The 20,965-nt window shown below is 39.1% G+C and overlaps 1 protein-coding gene across 4 annotated transcripts in view; it reads left to right on the top strand.

Annotated features, from left to right (window-relative positions):
* The window catches only part of NTNG1 (netrin G1), a 909,002-nt gene that overhangs the window by 707,497 nt on the left and 180,540 nt on the right, over positions 1–20,965 (top strand). Inside the window, exon 7 of one of the 4 annotated variants that reach the window (XM_078673403.1) lies at positions 17,793–17,852. The exons of the other annotated variants lie outside the window; for them this stretch is intronic. Coding sequence (XP_078529529.1) covers positions 17,793–17,852 — 60 coding nt within the window. The remainder of the gene's footprint in view (positions 1–17,792; positions 17,853–20,965) is intronic. 4 annotated transcript variants of the gene reach the window in all.

Raw genomic sequence — 20,965 nt, 5'->3', positions numbered from 1 at the left:
ATTGTAAATTTCAATGTCTAATGCGTATTTTACTTATGTACATATCACCCTGATCTCTTATACAAATGTCAAGTCTCACAGTTTGCTATAAAGCTGTCTCTTAATTGTCTGTTTTCAGTTTACACTCCCCAAACATATTTGTGCTCACCCCTTTCGTTCTCTCCTCCCTACTGCAAAAATGTATCCAGAAAAGAATGCTGAGTGTGGTTATTAATCAGTGAGTGATGTCGCAGCTAGAGTGGGTGTATGTGGTCTACGGAGATCTGTTGCCCCAAGGAAGAATTGGGTAATAACCTTATTCCGAGTATCTATGGAATTTTGATTCGGGAACTGGAGTTTCCATATGAATCAGTATTTTGAAAGATGAGGTATTACCACATGCCCCCTGATTTACCAAGGACACATTTTGTAGGTAAACATGGTAGAATATGTCTATATTAAAAGGCTAGCAGTCCGGAATAACTGGTGGACTTCAGTGTAGAAATACAAACTTCTGTGGTAATTCCCCTTTGTATACAGGAAATTCCTAATGGAGTAGTAACACCAGCACCTCAAGGTATCTGGATTTCAGTGTACAATGTAACAACATTTGAGTCCTGTGACTCCCATGGTGTGGGCTTTAGAAGTAAATGTGTTTTGAGAGAGAGCATTCGTTTTTAGCTATTGAGTGATAATATAAATATGTACCACTACAGAGTAAGCTCATTCAATTAAATGGTTAAAAAAAATGTATGAGGGGTTTAAGTGTACTATCAAAATGAATATATTTAACTATTTAACTACTTTGATGCATAAAATCAACAGCTGTCTGGTTCCTTCGTTCCTTGATAGTAAAACTTGCTATGGGAAAAGACCGAAAATCAATTGCCGATACAGAACCCAATAGGTTTTATTATTTTTTAATAGAAAATGTTTAGACTTAAACATTCATAAATGCACAATATAATTTAAAGTACAAAACATAAATTTGTAGCAGCTTGATGGCTATGTCTTTATCTCAAACTAACTGGTGCAAGTGAGAATTGGCTAAGAATGAGAGTGAGATGTTTTTAGACAGAAATGTTCTAAGGTAGAGTACTGCATCTTGATTATGTTTATAAAATAGTGCACACTGGAGTGTCACACAATTGTATATGCCATGCTGCATTTATGCGTCTTTATTGTAATAGACAGAACCAGTGTCAGCAAAATTGAATTAATCACTGGTCAGAAGACTGCAAGGTTTGAAAAGTATAAAGTCTTCAACCTTCCCTAAATCAAAGTTAGCCCCTTCCTTCCTTAGGTATAATGGATGCGTGTTCTTAATTCTGGGCCATTTGGTCTTCCAGGATTTTCACTGGTTTTTTCCTGGTAGCACGGAGTCCTGAACCAATACTGAGAAGCTGTTGTCACATCTCACAACTGATTGTAGACAGTAGGCCCTGTGGGCAAAGGATAGTATTTTAAAATATACACCTCCGATAACAAGAAACCAATGCAATCAAACAATGTGTTGTTTGATCCTGTTATTGGTCTTCAGTGTAATGATTACTCTGACAACACATTTTTTAATCATCTGAGGATTCTCAGCAGCACAAGCAAGTAGACCAGTATCCACAAATGTTGCATTGCCAGCCTGGACTGAACAATAGCTCTGTTAGGAGATATTTCCTTTTGGATTTTTACATACTAGATGATGTTCCTGGCAGCCTAAACTTATAAATGGCTGACTGAACCAATCCAGAGACCTGTTTCATATGAGATAGTTCAGTGGCAAACAGGAACCGGCTGCATTTTTCCACTATTGTCGCAGACCGCTCAATGGATGTAGCATAGCCTGTTTTCAATATCTATTTTAGCCCATTTTGGACTATCCCTCTGTCTGTCATTAGGCATAAATTTCCACCAGACAATCCTTAATGTGTATACAACAGTTTATTTCTATCTGTACCACCACATGGGTATCACAGCATTCCCCTGAGCCCCTACTTGATGTCCTCTGATGACCATGCAAGGTTATCAAAGGGGACCTACAGACCATGAACAATATGGGTAAAGCGAGAGAATCACCGGGGAAAACCACTTGGCACGGTGACCAGCCTGGACATATATGAGCAGGCATTATTATGTTGTCTTCTTGTCCTCAAAAATGGCCTTAACCCTTTTGTGTAAGCACAGTAACTCTGATTACAATCTTCTATTTGTCAATTGGCAGCTAATGACTGGTGGTACCAAAAGCAGTCACCCAATCAAATATAAGAAGAATGTACACCTTCCTCTATGCCAAGCACATAACAATTTGTCGCTCACATTTACCAATGTGAGCTCAGCTTTAATATTAAAATGAAAGCCGAAAAGTAGAAATGAATCATCATGCTGTTGTAACTGACATGCAATTGTTGTCTAATGTCACAGTACCATGCCTTTCCTAAGAGATTCGTTTATATTTACCTATAAGGCTGAAACAATCACCGAGACAATTAATTTTATTAGTTTAGTAGGACACAACCTAAAGGAGTGAAAAATGGACAGGCGTTTGATAGGGTGTTAATAATTCTTTCAGTTTTATCATTTTCAATCAATAGAATACAAGAGATGAGAACAGAGATGGTGGGAATTGTAGTTTCCAAGGTTGAAGGCATTTTGCAAGTTTATTAGCAGAGTTCACAAGCTAAAAACTGGAGCGGTTATAACCAGGCCTCCAAAACTGTTGTTATAGGCTGTAAACATTGGAAGTACTTGTGAACAAATTGAATAAAGTTGTAGTCTCCTTGCTAATCTACTCAGCCAGCTCAGAAGAGTAGGCTTTTATTCATCATCAGCATAGAACAGTAGGTTCTTGGTGAATACATTCTGAATCATATACTTACCATTTGTTTAGTATGGCCACAAACCCTATAAAAAACAACATTAATGCTGGTTTTCCACATTCCCATCAATGAGCCCGATTCACAAAGCCAGTTTTGGCCATAAACATGCATTCATGACCAAATATGGCTTCATTTATGCCTATCAAGAATTCACAGGATTCCTCACAGATGCAACGGGTTTAACTCCTGCAGATTTCTCCACCTTGATTGTAGGGAAATCTGCAGTAGTAAGTTCTATGGCAAGAGCAGGGAGTGGGTGAATCAAGGTGCGATTTGCATTGAACATTTGTGAACATCTATAAACTAGTGAGTTTGTTGGCATTCACAAACTACAATCTGACCCTATTTCTACGCACATACAGTTCTGAGTTTAGCTCAAGCAAAGTAGAGAAAGAGAATGTATCACCTTCAAGTGTGGAGGGTTTCAGGGGAAGAATTTATTCCAAATGGGAAGCTACAACCTGGGGAGAAAAAAGAATAGAAAACAAACATTGGCAAAACCAATAAGTTTCACCTTTATAGTGCAATAAATCAGCTATATGTGCTTTTATTACTGCAGTGTGTGCACTGGTGATATGCTTTTTTATTATGAGGCAAATGCCAATAGAATATGTATCTGTGCATGGTGTGTTGCCTTTGTCTGGGTGGTCAGTGTTTGTATAATGTGTTTTGAGTGAGAGTGGTGTGTCAAGATCTGGATACATTAGGAGGTGTGTCTATGTGAGTGAGTAGTGAAGGAGCTGCAGCTTATGACTGAGGTGCATTGGGGAGCTGTGTGTGGGTTTCACCATGAATTAGATGGAAAGCCACAGAGCATAACTGATGGGGGAGAGAGTGTGTATTTGTGAGAGACAAGGTTAACACAAGTTTGGATAGAGGTGCATTGCCAGAGCTAAGTATGCCCCAATACTGTAATAGATTACGGATTAGCAAATCAGGATTGGCATACATTGGAAAAGCTGAGTGCGCCCCATTAGTGTAATAGCAGAGGGTGTAAAAGTTTTTGGATTGAGGTACTTTGGCACAACGGTGCGTGTCGTGGTACTGTAACAAAAGATGGTGTGCTAGTCCCAATCGAGATGCATTGACTGAATTGAGATTGCCACATGTTGTATAGCAGAGGGTGTGGTAGGTCAACATTGAGATACATTGACAGAGCTGAGGTGTTGCAGTACTGTAAGAACTGATGGTGAGGTGGATCTGGATTGAGGTGGGACTGTGTGCTGATCAGTATAAAAATAGCAGAGGTTCCAACAGTTCAGGACTAAGGTACATTTAAACATTTGTGAGTGCCCTGGAACTGAAATAGGAGAGGATGATGCTGGGGCCCCTGTATCAACCAATCAATCAATATTTGTAGAGTGCTCTAATCACCCCAAGGGATAGCCAGGTGCTGCGTGGGATGGGGCTACTCAGACAGCCAGGTCTTGAAGCCACTCCTAAATTACTGTACTGAAATAGCAGAGTGTGTGGCACATCTGAATTGAGGTACATTGTCGGAGCTATGCTTGCCCTGGAATTGAAGTAGCAGAGGATGCGGCAGGTCAGAAATTAGGTATAGTGATGAGCTGTGCACACTTCGGTACTGAAATAGCAGAGGGTGTGGCTTGTCAGGAATCAGAACTGAGGCACATTGGCAGAGCTATTCTAGCCCCTGTACGATAATAAGGGCACGGCAGGTCAGAATAGAAGCCCATTGCCAGAGCTGTTGGAGTTCCCGGTACCTGATGGTAGTGATGTTTTCATGCAGGGTTAAGGTGCTTCCATGGAGTGCTGGTATGAAACTTTGTGTATACATGCCTGGTCTGCAGCCAGAAGCAATAAACCCCTGTTGCTTTGAGAACCAGAACCAGACACACCTCAGCCCCCTTAAAAAAGACCAATACAAATGTGAGCACCAAAGGGTGATGCAGGTTTCCCTGCAGTGCTGAGACAGGAAGTCACAGTGCCTTGTTACAGCAGCTTTATAATGATTTTTTACAAACTTTATGCGCAGCTCCAGTGCCTTAGTTTCTTGTTTTCATGGGCTGTAGGTAAGTATGGAGTGGGATGCCGGATGGGGGCTGGGTGAGATGCAAGCTCAGCAGGCAGGAATACAGGGCTGCCTGAATTTAGTTCAGACAGCCTGAAATGCCTCACGGAGATGCCACTTCTAAGGGGAACCAAAATGGCCAGCCATGTCTACAGAAATAACAAGCATATTGTAAGTGAGCTTGCATGATCCTTTTGGGATTCCAATGTGTCTGAAACCATATAGCCGAATGCTCCAGGACTCCCGCATACTTCCTCAAGAGAATGTGCCTTCAGAAACGCCTACTAGTGCCCTGTCTGCTGGCTGATGAATAGCAAACTGAGTAATGTGGCCCATAGTTTAGACTGTTAGTTGTTATGGGTGTGGTGCAGGGGCATTGGTGCATCAAAACATGGTGGCAGCACCACACCTTGCAACAATTAGGATTCCCTGTAAGCAGCACATATTTCAGCCTCTGTGCTTGCTGGGGCGCAGTGTGGTGACATTGGTGCATCGCACAATAGTGACATCTCCATGCCCTGAACCAACTAGAACACCCTCTATCTAAACAAGTAACGTGGTGGGAGGGGTGAGGGATGGAAGCATTAGGCACAATTGAAAGTGAGTGGGGATGCAATGCCTCATGGCTCCACGGAAACCTGGCAGAACAGCATTGCAAAGATTTGTTTTTTTAAACAAACAGATGAGGTGGGCATGCAGCGACATGAGAAGAGATGGGCAGGGTAGGTGCCGAAGCTGAACATAGGCAAACAGTAACACAAGCAGGAAACAAAGAAAAACATAGACTCCCAATGGACAGATAAACAACCAAAGCATACAGGTACAGTACTTTGCCCCTGCTCCGTGGAAGAAAACAAAAGGCAAAAAGGAGGGACAAACAGGAAGGATTCACCAGTATCAAGCAAGGATTTTTCGAAGGACAATTCCAAGAAACAGATAAAAAGCAATGTGCGGGATGTAAGCCCATAAAGTGTATACAAAAGGTCTTGGAGGCTCAACCTAAAAGTGACCTAAAATTACCTATAGCACACCGGGCTACCATTCCTCAGGTTAGAGTTGTACACTATGTACAATTCTGAATTGAGGCAATTGAACCAGGGGAACCTGGCACACAGCTTTCACAATAGTATTCCTGGAAAATTGCATCTAGTGCAGATTTCTCAAAATACTATTAGGAATCATTGTGAATTCACAAACTTAGTATATCTTCACCTTTCCCTAGGAGTGCTTTCAACTGCGGTCGGCAGTAGGAGTTCCTGCAGGGCGGTGACGTGGGGAGGGGGAGGGGCAGGGTGGGGGGTAGTAATGTATGGATTATGGAGTTTAACAGGTAAGTAAACATATAAATAAATAAAACGAATTTCGTTGCGTGCACTGCATCACCAAATGCGATGCAGTGCACACAATGAAATTCGTTTTATTTATTTATTTGTTTACTTACCTGTTAAACTCCATAATCCATACATTACTACCCCCACCCTGTCCCTCCCCACGTCACCGCCCTGCAGGAACTCCTACTGCCGACCACGGCTGAGTGCTTTTGCTGATGCATATTTGCAACTTTATTTATTTAAATCTGGCTCAATGTGGCTACTATTATTGTCATTCATTGTGCGCACATTTAGCTATGACCATTTGGACTGGAATGCAGTTGAATTTTAAGCATGCAGTTAGAAGGCACATTCCTTGGCAATTTAATGTGTTTTCTGTCTGTGATAAGCCTGACGTAGAGTCAATGCAAAGAGGAGATGGAATGCAAATCAATAAAGTCTCACTAGGATAGGTGAGAAATAGCCCTTCAGGAAGGCTGAATCTGCTTCAGAATCTTGAGCCTACACCAAATTTTTTTATATAATCCCACGGTTCATGTTTTCTGTGAGTATCCAAGAAATTTGTGAGGAGACATTTCCAATGAAAAGCACTAAGTACAAACAAAAAGGTAGTCTGAGATCTTCACCGGTATGACAAACATTTTCTATCTATGTACAAATAACACATGTGGTGAATAGGCTTCTGCTTTTTGAAGATTTCACATGGCAGACCATTCTGAAGTAAATAGCTAATAAATTAATGATACATTTTCGCTGACATGGTTGTTTCAAAATCTGCTATTTACTGGCCAGTATTTAACAGGATCATATCAATTTTTATGTTCAAAGATTCTAGTTGTTAGACTTAGTTATCATATTAAGGTTGATGGCTGTAACCAATTATGAAGAAATTAATTTCCACCCACATACTCTAAGGGATGCCCTGCAAAAATTGAAGACCACCATATGATTATTCATGATATAAAATCTTTCCATTTGATATAAATTAGTCTGATAATTTACCATTTTTACTTGATATAAAGACACAGAAGTGGAAAATGTTTGCAATTATTATTGAAGCCCAATAGTCTAGATTGATGTTGAACTTGTCTTGACCTTCTGGAGCAAAAGACACCATGATTTATTTATTTATTTAGTTATTTATAAAGTTTTATATAGCGCAAAAGTGATTCCGAAGGATATCAGAGCGCTTTACAATTTGAGGGAGAGGAAGGTAATAGTTGCAGTACAATAATCAAAAGGAATAACAACCCAAACAAATCAAATATGCATATCAAACTAAAAGGTTACGAACAAAAGGGACAACAAAGGGTAAGATAATATTTGGACCATAGAGAACTGGGAGGGGAGCAAGTGACTAGAAAAGCAGAATAATACCAAAGGCAGGACTTAGGGTGTAAAACCAGAGCATTAGAGTGGACGATCCGAGACCCTTTTAAGGTAGGAACTTGTTCATGAGGAATCTTTTTACTTCATATTTGAAGGTAACCTTGGAGGAGATTCTGCATATCTTCAGCGGAGAGACAGTGAAAGCTCGTTGACAGGTTCTTTTTTTGAGAAAGATCTGTGGTTTCAGGAGAAGAGAGTCATCACTCTGAGAAGGTCCACCCCCTCTGGTTAATTCAAACTTTTTCGCTAGATAACTTGGGGTTTTGGAATGGAGGGCTTTGTGAGACAGACAAGCAATCTTTAGCTGAATTCTTGCTTCATAGGGCAACAAATTTAGGGATTTTAAGACTGGGGAGATGTGCTTATTTCTTTTGGTACCCGTGACCAATCTGGCCGCCGCATTCAATGAAGCCCTTAGTAGGGCCAAGGTATATTTGGGGAGGCCACATAGCGTAGCACTGCCATAGTCTAGCCTTGGCAAAACAAGGGCTTGGACCACTTGTTTGAAGTCCGCTTGTGGGAGGAAAGGTTTGAGATTTCTGAGTATCCTCATTAGGTGATTATCTCCCTTGCACACATTGCTGATATGATTTTTCATGCTGATATGATTTTTCATGTTCAGCTGCTTGTCTAGGGTGAGTCCAAGAGATTTGGCTGAGTCAACAATGAGGGGGGCTGGCAGTTGAAGGCAGTGTGGTGGATCATCCAAAGGTCTATCTTGTGGATGTGACTTGGGGGAGAAATGAGAAGGAATTCTGTTTTGGAGGTATTGAGCAAGAGGTGGTTCTGGTTCTCAGATAACCAGTTTTTAGTATTTATTAGGGTATAGTTGAGTGATATGAGGTTATTTGGGGAAGAGATTTTCAGATAGAGTTACGTATTATCCGCATACAAATGGAAGCGAATGTCCGCGGAATTTAGTGCATTAGCTAAGGGTTCCAAGAACAGATTGAAGAGTATGGGGATAGGGCGGACCCTTGGGAGACCCCCCTGGATACTGGTGATGGGTGGGAGAGACAGTGGTTCACCTTAACTCTTTGGGATCTGTGGTGGAGAAAGGACGAGAACCATTGCAGCACCGCACCAGAAAGGCCCATCCTGTGCTCAAAATGGTTAGGAGGTTGTCATGATTAACAGTGTCAAACGCTGAGGAAAGGTCAAGGAGGATAAGGAGGCAGGATTAATTTTGGTTGAGCATTTTTAAAATGTCATCCATAACATGAGTGAGAGCCGATTCGGTGCTGTGCCCACTCCGGAAGCCAGGAGGTGGAAATTCTCGATGTGGGCACACAGTTGAGATTGGACACATTTTTCTAGGAGTTTGGCTAGAGTGGGAATGTTAGAGATATGGCTGAAGTTGTTAAGGTCCGTACTATCTGCTGTAGGCTTTTTTAGGATAGCTGTTACCTGAGCAGCTTTTAGGCAATATGGGATCGTACTTTGTTAGAGAGACGCATTCACAATCTTTGTCCAGATGGGGGTGACGACCTCCTTCAGTTCCTTGAAGATGGGTGGTGGTAATGGGTCTCTAAAATGATTAGATGGGTTGATGCTCTGAAGAATGTTGTTAGTGTCTCTTTCTCTGAGGGAAGTGAAAGTGCCCCATGAGGCATTGTTCTTGGTGTTCAAGCTAGTCGGTTTGATTTTCTCTGATAGGGCCGGGGGGGGGGGGGCGCAGACCCCCGGATACCAATAGCGCCTACCGGGAGTCAAGATCAATACTGATGAGTCTGGATTTCTCAGCAAAGAAGGCAGCTAGTTCATTGCATAAAGGTGGACTGACTCCAGAGAGCGAGCGGTTTGGTGTTTTCACAGATTGTTGTTTCACCAGCTCAAAAGGTTTCTTGGGGCGATTAGCGGCTTGATTGAGTTGGGATCCGAAGTAGTCGGCCTTAGCGATCTTGATTTGTTTGTTATAGGAGCTCCTTACCGTTCTAAGGATTATTAGTTGTCCGAAGATGGATTCGATTTCCAGGATCTTTCGATTGCCCTAAGGTTACGGTGCTCCATGTTTAAGTTGTCATTGAACCACGGTTTGGAAATTTTAGTTGGGGCATTTTTTTGTTGGAGTGGGGCAATGGAATCCATGATGCTAGTGATAATAGAGTTGTAGAAGTTAGTGAGTGCATGTACCTCAGTCATGTCAACTTGCGGAGAGAGGGCACATATACAGTGGGTTGCCAGATCTGCTGTATTGATATTTCTGAGATCCCTTTTCCAAATCTTCGATTTCCTTGGTTAAGCCTTTCTCAGGGAGACTTCCATGTTTATAAAAAAGAAGATGATGTGATGATCGGACCAATAGCACGGGGTAATGGTGTTCAGTGTGATGGTGTGACCTTTGGTGATGATGAGGTCCAGAATTTCTCCTTTATTATGGGTTGGCTGCTCACAATGTTGAATCAGATCGTGATCAATTAGGAATGATTTGAGGCATGTTACAGCTTGGTCATTGAGGTTGGACCAGTGAAGGGTGAAATCACCGTGGAAGATTTGGGCCATAGCAAAATCAACATTGCCAGAGATGATTTCCATGAACAGCTCGATGTAGGGGAGGTTGTCCCAAGGGGGGTGATAAAATGTGTGTAGTTTGCACATCGGAAGGTTGTGACTAAAGATATTGAGGCAAAGGTATTCGCATGAGGATGGCGTAGAGGACTCCGAGTGGGAGACCGATAGTGTGCTCTGATGTATACAAGCTAGGCCACCACCCTGCTTCAAAGCTCTGTCTAGATCGATTATGTCATGGGTAGGAGGCACAAGGAGGCCTAGGAAGGGAGTGGAAGCAGGATTTAGCCAAGTTTCAGTGAGGATGATGATGTCTACCTCATTGTGTTGGATGAGGTTGGATATATCAGAGGCATGTTTGCTGGCTGACCTGCAGTTGAGTAGCACGCATTTAAGTTGCACTGGTGTATGAGGGGGAGGAGACTGTATGATGTTCACTCACATAAAGTTGTCATTATTTAGGCCTCTAGGGTTGTGATGGGGTTCTCTGTATAGGTTAGCTTGAATAGCTTGAATTTGCCCCTGAGTAGTCTTGTTGGTGTCAAAGATAAGTAAGTAAGAATTGAGTAGGTCATTGACATTGTTAGACGCAAGATATGATGCAGATCAATGTGCCACATTAACAGTCTATTTTGACCAACATTCTTGCAATTGAGAGTATCTCTCAAAGGCAGGTCAAACCAAAAAAGGTCATGATGACGGATATCTGGATACTGGTGTAGCAGTGGGAAGTGAGAAGACTGGGAAGAGCATGGTCAGCTTCAATATAGCTAAAAAACAAGACTAACAATGCAACTAGGAAGGTACTAGGAGAAACACTTCTCAAAAGCATTTGATTTCTTAAACTCTCAACAAACAGATATTATACTGCCCTGGCCTTTTTAACTAACCTATTTACAATCTGAGATGAAACTGCTTCCATCACAGATACTGGGAATTTTAATATGTTGGTGTAACTGTCTGGCATCTAGCAGTATTTATTTTGTCAATAATTAAATCTTGTCATTCCAATTGTCAAACTTTTCAGTGATTGAATCAAATGCCATATGCCCATTTGATTTCTTCCTTTCAAAATGGGTGCTCTTATAGCCACATGTTACCATGTCCATGTTTGCATTTTGGAATATGGGGGTCACCCAGGGACCTCCTAATGAGTAACTACTATATATAATATTTATTAACGCAGTCATTATCCCATTAATATCTAGCATAGGAAAATGGTTACAATCTCATGCATATGGCACCTATCTAGATATGATAATTGATGAAACACTTAAGGGTTTGACATGTTGAATGGGTGTTTTCTAAAACCAATAATGTATAATTGGTATAAACTAAATTACTCCCTAAGAGGTTGATTACCAAGAGGACTATACCAGTTGTGAGATTGCCAGATGGTCATACACTGCTGCCTGGTTGTGCCTAGTGAGACAAACAATGATTCCTGTCAGTTTAACCTATCATAATATCCACTTTAATGAAAAGGTACTTTCAAGTTTAGGTTCTATTATTGTGAAACCATCTCCCAATTGAGCTACATGTCATAAAGGAAATGTGTTGCCATTCCTGACAAATATAAAAACACATTTTTCACTAATAGCGTTTGTTGCTCAGCAGTGATAACATTCCTGAACATTGATCAGAACTAACATTCAGTACAGATAATGTCAAAGATCTACATATGTGTTCCTCACTGTATATTAGTCAAGTGAATGACTATCAGTATCGTGCCAGAATTTGAAAAGGTCTAATAGGTTTGATCATTCATTTTGTAAGATACTCATCCAGGACTTCCTGATCTGATCTTCAGGTGAAAGGGAAGGAGAGAGTTGAAAACAAACCCCAAGACATACCTTAGAAATGGAACAAGGTGACATATAGACAAGACAAAACATACTTATTGGCTTTGATCTTTAATGAATATCAACGTTTTAACCTATATGCTGTATTTGATCATAAATATTGTTTTACATATGTAAGAAAATGTTTATCGCAATAATTAAATCAAAAATCGATATAAAAAGGTCACCAAATGCTTGAATTGGAATTCCTCCAATTTAGGAAGGCTTTTAAAACTCTACTGTTTAGTAAAAGGTTTACAAGCGAGTGTGCATATGAGACTGGCATCCAAACTAGGACATCCAAGTTGCATAAAGCACAGTAAATAAATTGGTATTAGAAGAACATAAATAACATTTCACAATGGGGAATTATCTCTATGTAAAAATGAATAAATGCACAGGAAAGTAAAACTTTAACAAGAATCTTGAATCCAAATGACTGTGTTAGAAGTCATTATTAATTCATCTTAATTGAATTGTGAGATTTAGAGGAGGGTCAGAAACGCAGAATGGAACACATTCTGCCATTTCTTATCTCTCCAAACTGTTTGGTCCAAAATCTGAGCTCTAGGAGAAATAAAATCCACATAATCATTTACAAAATGCATTTGAATTACCCAAGATTGTCAAGTAAGGGAGTTTATGAAGCAATATCATTTTAGCAACCGTGTATTTGCCTGCCAGTTTGCACAACTTTACCACTGTTCTTGGACCCTAACATATGTAAAAACCCCTTTGATAATACTGTGTCTGCATCTTAATTTCAATATCTCTTAGGAAATTCTACATTCACTTGCATGAAGAAATCATGTCACACAAGGAAACATTATTTAACTTCAAAAAATGGAATTCTATTTTGAAAGAAATTGCAATCTCCTCTAGCTAATGATTAGAAATTATTGCTGTGGGTCAGAACCAATTGCTTTCAATTGGCAAAGAAATCCCCTACTGTCTACTTTTCATAGAAAGGACAGAGGTCATAATACGTTTTAAGGAGTCAGGACCTGGATAGTGATTGAGATTTGGTAGATTCTCCTCTCCAGAGATTGATCTCTTTATTGACATGAAGATCCTGCAGGCTTACAATATTGAAAAGAAGATTTGGAAATGCCTAATGATGGCCTGTGGTAAAGATATTTTTCACAAGAAGGTCTGGGAAATAAATCACAGACATTCCTGGCTCTTGGAATATTTCATTTTGAAGTGACACACTTTTTAGTAACCATCTTTTTTGGTGGTGGGCCTGTCAATCAAGGAGCTTCCTATGTTTTCCGTGATTTTATTCAACTGCATATGGGTTATTGTTCTACTCGAGACACCCCATCATGTGTACATTCATGTTTAACAGAATGCTACTGCGGAGAGTATTCATCCAGTGCCTACTTCCTCCTGAAGGCTGACATGTTGATGAGACGTTGTGGCCCCACACAGATTTCATATTGTATCCTTTAGATTTCTAACCTGTTCTTAAACTTTTAAAAGAGATGACCACTTGCACTAATCATGAAATCCTGTGAAAGTGTTTTTTTTCTATTGAAAGGTATAGAATTACCTCTAGACCTGGCTGTGAGGCCATATAGCACCAAATGAAAAAAACATTAATACAGTACTCATGGATTGGCATGAGCACATTTCTGACTATTTTTCCATGAGCAACTGTCAGCATGGTACCCCGAGATATAAGCTGTGATGTGAACACAACTATATATGATCCCTCATTGTACACTCATCTCAAGTCTTAAAGGTGATAGTTGGCTGACATGAAAAACATTAAAATAGGCTAAATAACTTAAAGAAAGGACTTTCATCGACTTAGGATTCCACTTCTTTACAATAAGTGAATCATGAAATGAAAGAGCCAATCCACCATCCCAAATCACTTGTGCACATAAAACACATACTTTTTTTGCCTGCAAAATAGGAACTTCGTGTATTACACCTTGAAACCAACCTACTGCATATGTTTTCATGAACAGTCTCCAGCCTATGACCGGCTTTTATCACTAATTAACTCAATACATTAACTTCAGGGATAAAGTCTGTGGATTGGTTATGTTGAAATCAGCTGTGGTTGGTTCCTCTGCATAAAATTATATAACTTTAAAGAAAAGCCTAGGGAAAGAAATAGCTTGGTAAATTCAAACAGACAAAATTTCATCTTGACTAAACATCAAGCTGAGGAAAAATGATCATAATCAAACAACTTGAATATTTGATGGAAGAAAACAAATGAGAAATGCATTGAAGGCAAGTTCAAATTGGAAATGTTAAGAAAGTAAAATGTACTCAAGATACCGCATAAATTCTATGTAAAAATTAAAATAAAGGTAAAATAATTAAAAGAAACTCTGGATATGTAAAATCAATAGCTTGCAAATCAGCATAGTAACTCCCACACCTGGAAATCTAGGTGGTAGTTTTTGCAATTTATTGAGTGAGCAAAAACATGCATTGGTAGAGAGCTTGAGAGTGCAATGTGTGTAGGAGGAGAATGATGGGGCCACAGAGGCAATGAATTAAGGAGGGAAAGAAGAAGGAAAATGAGGATGAGAGAGGAAATCAAGCTGCAATTTAAGGAGTAGGGGGCATAAAAGGATAGGCAGGAAGCAAGAAACAGTGGGCCCTGAGAAAATAGGAGACAAAAATAAAATGCATGGAAGAGGATGGTACCAGAGCAAGAAGATACGGTATCTTGGAAAAAATTGGCAGCACAGGGTATCCACAGTGTGTCCACCACTATTTGAAGAAAGACCCCCCCCCCAATATTGTTCATTAAGGCATTTGCCTAATTGATTTCTTCAACTTGGACATCGCTATAAAAAAAACTCTGCCAACATTTCCTTAGCTTAGTTTAATCAAGCTGTGTTTTGAGAATATTTTTTTTAGAGTATCACATAAACATGTAATAAAGAATAACTCAGGGAAATATTGGAATTACTTGCAAACTTATCAAGAAGCAGCGCTATTGAATGAGATTGCATGGGGCAATTAAAAAACCTTCATGTTTAAAGGAATAACATTTTCAAAATTACTGCATGTAGTTTGAAAGCATTGTATGGACTGGCACATATTGCGGAGACATTACGCCTTACTTTTCAAGAATAGAATTGTTAAGTTACAATAAGCTTTATTTGAACATTACTCAGTGATCATAAAAGGATACAAAATAGAAATCAAAACGTAATATAAAACACTCTTAATAGTATCAATGTCATACTTATACAAGTTCAGACTTGTAAAACTGTTTAATTCATTGGGCTAAACTGACAAGAAAGGCTCCAATTTCTTACACTGAGAGCACTTTTAGGAGACAGATCAAGATTAACACAAATATCGGGAGCACCTAGCTTCTGTAAATATATTAGGGCCAGATTACATTTATTACATCCAATACCCCTTGAAATTGGAATTAAAAACTGTTTAGTTTTACACATCATACTAAATTAAGTATTTAGACCACAAACATATGTCAGACTAGCTCATGAAATGTGATTTTGGAAGCTTGGAAACGAGAATCATTTTCTCTAAATCAACACTCCAAGCTATGTTTTCTTTTCTCCATTAAAATAGCAAAATAGTGGTCAGAGAAACTATTCTTTTGGAGGTCTTTCTATATGTCTCTCAACTTTTTTTATTTATGAATATCTTTCTTTTTGTCTCAGCCGTTCAATCTGTAATGGTAACTTGTTCCACATCAACCCACCCAAAATAAAAATGCAGTTTTTCATACCTTTGGAACCCTGCTATGCTCCACACTCTCTCTATAAGGCCGTCATATATATTTTTCTCTCCCATGTGTGCCACAGCTCCTCATTCTGTTAATTTGTAATCTCCCCTCTAATTCACTAATTCAATTTTTATTTTTTGTTTTTTCATCAATGTTAACTGTCCTTTTTAAATTGTCTAGAACTCACTAACACCCATGTTTTTCAAACTAATGTGTACTATTCATTATGTCTCTTCTATATATGGATAAGCTGGTTACATATTCCTGCTTCAATTAAATTTGTAATGTATCACAATCAAGTGTCTCTGCCATTGCATCTCTTATCTTGTACCGTTGATATGCCTTCACCATCTTCATTCTTCTAGTTCTATTTCACTATGTATGCAAAATATATTCTTACACCTGGTTCCCTATTATACTACCATTCATTCATTAATTTTGGTCTTAACTCTTTGAATTATCCGTCTGATCCTGTCTACTTTCCCATTTTGACGAACAATCTAAAATAAACTTCAAATCTAACTTTTCCAGTGGGTATTTCCTTTTCCTCCCAAACATTCTAAGTTTCTTAGTATCAAAATGTACTTTTTATTATGTGTAATGTTCCTATTTGTGCAATGGTAATGTCCAAACTTTATTAGCCAGATAGGTTGTAGCCGTGCAGAGGTATGTAATGATAACCATGATACAATTCATAATACTATGCACCTGTTCTTGCCTCACTGTCTTGATTTTAGAAAAATAACAATTAAAAACATGTTTCTGGAAAAGGTGTGCTGATTAAAGCATTGCCTTTAACATCAAAGCCATTTTGAATGATGCTTATGGAGCCTGGTTTCTTTACCTAAAATCTAAAAAAAATAACAACCTTGTGCACACAATGAGCCACATTACCATGAAGATTTATTTATTGGGGGGCATGTGTTGATAATAAAAGTAAATATTAACTTTGAGAACAGAATAATGCAAATTCCGGTTCCAAAATGCTCAGACAATCTTATTAGCATGTACCTCATCATCACTACAATAATCAGAATATGTGTAATTTGCCAGTCCAGATTTCGAGATAGCATTAAAAGAAAACAAACTAGAAGGGTTAAGGAAAAACAGCGAAGACTGAAAGGTGGCAAGCCTGCTTTGAATCAAACTACTATACTGTCAGTTTGCATACCACATAAAAAAAGAGTATAACATTTATAAGTCTCAGTCCCGCATGTGAGACCTTTGTCATTATCTCTGACATGACAGACCAGTTCACAAATGCATTTATACAGGACGCAATACTCATGTAGTAGTCTTTTACATATTCTCACAAGCCTTTGTGAATCTCCTGTGAAACGTCCAACTCTCTATAAGTAATAGTGCAAAGAGGGCATAGTCCTTTCTATTTGCACTAATTGCATATAAATATTTCGCAATGTAAGTGTTTTAATGCCAATTCAGAAACGCATTTAAGAATATGTAAAATAAAATAATACTACAGGAGTAGTACTTACATAATGCAAACTGCCTATGTGAATAGCACCAATATATTGATCTCTAAACATGTTTATTCCCATCTCTCATAGTAGAGATAAAGGGTTCATACAAGATATTTTTTTAAACCTAATTAAACGGACAATGTCTGGAAAACACATATACCATTCCAAAAAGATGTGAACAAATGAACAGAACAATGTTAAACCAATATTTGATTAATTACATGGTTACAGATAATAGGGCAAATGCATAATTTCGAACATTTTGAGTTAATTTCTGCACCCTCAATGAATGTGCTTCCTAAATGGTGCACAACATTGGCTTGTGAACGTCACATACATCCCAGGATTTTTAAGCTATCTGCAGCCATGGATTTATCCCTCATGAACCAGCGTGTGACATCACTGCTTTGCATTTTATTTGTTTTGTATTGCCCCTTTCTCGTTTTAAAAAATCAGAGTTCGCAGGAGCAAAATATCTCGTTTACTATGCAGTGCTAATGTGGCTAATGTGAAATTGTACCTTGCAATCCGTCCCTATTTATATGTTGTGACTTGTTTTTTCGTTGACAAGATGTGTTATTTTGCTATTTTCGTTTGCTGGCATAACTTTCTGATTCTGTGTTCATTTTTTTAGTTGCTCCCAAATTAGCTTTGTCAACTGTTTCATCTGTCCAAGTTGCAAACCACAAGAGAGGTAGGCAGTCCGGGATTCATACAGTGGTTTCATGAAGTCATGTTTCTATGAAAATATTACACAGTATGAATCTGGTATATCTGTTAAGTGTTTTCATCAACTTCCGACAGACCCTGTTAATTGTCAGCACTATTCACATGAAGTCCTCAAAAGTACTGCTTTCCATCACCAAGCAGCAGAGCTCACCTGTTTTAATAATCTGATTAGTGGCAAATCACCAGCACATAGGACAAGCGAACTGTCACTATTATTTGATTACATTTTCCGAACCAACATCATTAAAGACGGACATTTATTTGAAGCAGTCTTTCTCATGAAATCGCATGCAACTGAACGTCGCTTTTATCTTTTATTTCCACTTTGGATCACTTTTCATATGTTAATGCAATTATACCATTACCTGCTCAAGTCATTCATCACGTTACCTGGTCAGTGACACAATAATGGGTGTTTCTTCGAGTATTAATAGTTGGTGAGCCAATCATAGTAGCCAACAATATTTTATGTCGCCTCATTTGAGCTTTTTCTGTCTGCTTAATGTTATATGTCGCTTTTGTTTTTTCACTTCTTGTTATAGTAAGAGCCACATTTCACCGCTTAAGTGTGTGCAAACGTCTGAACTCGGTTTGACCCCCTCTGTGAAAATCATCATAATGAATTGTGCTGTTCCAAATGAAACCTAATCAAATTGCTGAATGTCCCTAATGCAAATCTATTTTCCATTTCTTTTGGCGCAGACAGAAATTTGTTTTTAACATCTGAAAAGCAGATTGATAAAGCTTCGGCAACGATTACCAGTTTATTGTTTTTTACGATCCCAGAGCATGCAGCAGATTATCTTAATTAAAGGGTGCAGAGTTTACCACATTCGATAATGAATGGGAGAAATTAAGTCTGCACACCTGGAAAAATGTCAACAGAAAAACACTGTCAATTTTAAGGCACAAAAGTCCCAGAACATGCAGAGACTTGTGGATTATGGTGTGCAGGTCACCACATTGTGCATGTTATTCCCCATTTGAAGCAATTGAAGATAATTATTGTACCTGAAATATTCCAAGCCCTGTGGTACTGGGAGTTTTTAGATACAACAATGATTGCATAATCGTCTAGGGCTCTCATAATTAGGGCCTAAGAGTTCATCGTATTATTTGAAAAGCACAGCTCTTGCACTATAGTGATTGGAGCTTGTGAAAACCCCTCATAGCTTAAACAAACTATTGCTGAAAGTGTGAGGAAACGGGTAAAGCTAATTTTTTTCATAACTTTGTCAGAAACTCACAAAAGGTCTTAATCACGAAGCACATGAACATTCAACTTACTCCTGCATGTTGCTTGACATAGTAGTATTAGCAATTCAGAAAATACCTAGTTGCACTCAGGAACCAATTTACTCACCCATTATATAATTCCAGCAAAGTGTAATATTATACCTGCGTTTATCACCTACCAGGACTGAGGAGTGGGTGTTCCAGAGTGCTGATTCCCTTTAAATTTTGTGAACACTCAAATAAGGAATTTGCGATTGCTCACTAACTTGTACACAACCTATTCCCAACTGGAACTATTTAGAAATGTACTCCTGTAAATCGCTTATCGGGGTGGAATTGGGAGGGAACCCCTCCAAACTTGCTTGCAATGCAGTGGAAGAGGTTTCTTCACAGTGTAGAGAAATGTTCTGAGCGGAGAAAAAACTGGAAATGTAGTAATGCAAATGTGTCTTTGTATGCACTGTTCGCCCATACGTGTAAGCAGGACTTCACACAATATTTGATGGAGTACCTAATTACGTTAACAACATAATTTCATTGCAAACTCTTGCAAGCACGCTGATTACTTCTGTTTTTAATGAATGAGAATTGTGCCTGCTCCTAATGCCTGCTGCCGGTCGATTTTAGAGGACATTTCTCCGTGCATTGCAAAGTTCAGGGTTCCTTGTGAAGCAATACTACAGAACAAGCACTCCTCCCTTGAATCCAAAAGAGTTATGTTAACTAAGTACGGAGCATAGCATGGCCCTCCAGCGTCATCCATATTATTGAAATAAGGCAGATTCACATTCTGTCTTTCTCTCCTCAGCAGAATTTAAAAATAAATATGCTCTCTGATTAACAGCTGTTCAAAGCCATTTGTTGATACCAGACTCTCTACAAACGCATTAGTTGCCAAGTACCTAACTGCAACCACCTCTCGTTGAGTATCCTCTCTTTCATTTGTAATTCTCACTTTCGTAAGAAAGCAGATGTGGTCAAAGGGTTAGAAAGTTACTCATTCTGTTCAAATTGTATACAAATGTAAAAAGATGCACAAGGTGTCTGCACTGAAACTAGTCCTAGACAATTACTCATGCTGTTCAAATTGTATACATATGTAAAAAGATGAACAAGGTGTCTGCACGGAAACTAGTTCTAGAAAGATACTCATTCTGTTCAAACTGTATTCAAATGTGAAAAGATGCACGAGGTATCTGCACTGAAACTAGTCCTCACATGGAAAATTCGAGGTGAGAGAGAGGCCAAATAAGGGACATTTGTTCTCTCTCTAAAACCTGACATGTCTGGGACAGAAACTGCCATTTCATCTGCTCACAGCTGACTCGGCTATGAGCCAGAATCCTACATGATGAGCATTTAGGCCATTGAGGGCCAATTACATGGCCTGATTACGAGTTCGGCGGTCCAACTACCACTGTCGTTGCCTCTAGAAGACAGCACAGCCAGTGGTCTTCCGACCGCTGCATTACAAGTTGACCGCAGTGCCCATGGTGTGGCTACAGTGGTCTTGCAGAAGTTGTATATGCTTTTCTATATATATCGATGCCTGTGTGAGCATTTTGACTGCATATGTGTCGAATGCACACATATGCATGATACATGTGGAAAAATACCACCTGCAAAAACAAAGGACCTCTGTAGTTTAATTCAGTGGTCCCGGGGGTTTGGAGAGGGTATATGGAGTACGTCCTCCCAACAATTACGGTACATCAAAAAAATACATCAAAAAATACTTCAAAGGCTCCCTACTAAAGGACTAGGAAAGTTCAATGTAGGTTGCGGTTATCGGAAGATAACTATATATGAGGAGGGATGGAACAGTATTCAACTAGGGATGTG

Source organism: Lissotriton helveticus, chromosome 1_2, assembly GCF_964261635.1.
Source record: "Lissotriton helveticus chromosome 1_2, aLisHel1.1, whole genome shotgun sequence".
Lineage (NCBI taxonomy): Eukaryota > Metazoa > Chordata > Amphibia > Caudata > Salamandridae > Lissotriton > Lissotriton helveticus.
The sequence above is the reverse complement of the archived record's forward strand: the minus strand, read 5'-3'. Positions and strand labels throughout refer to the sequence as shown.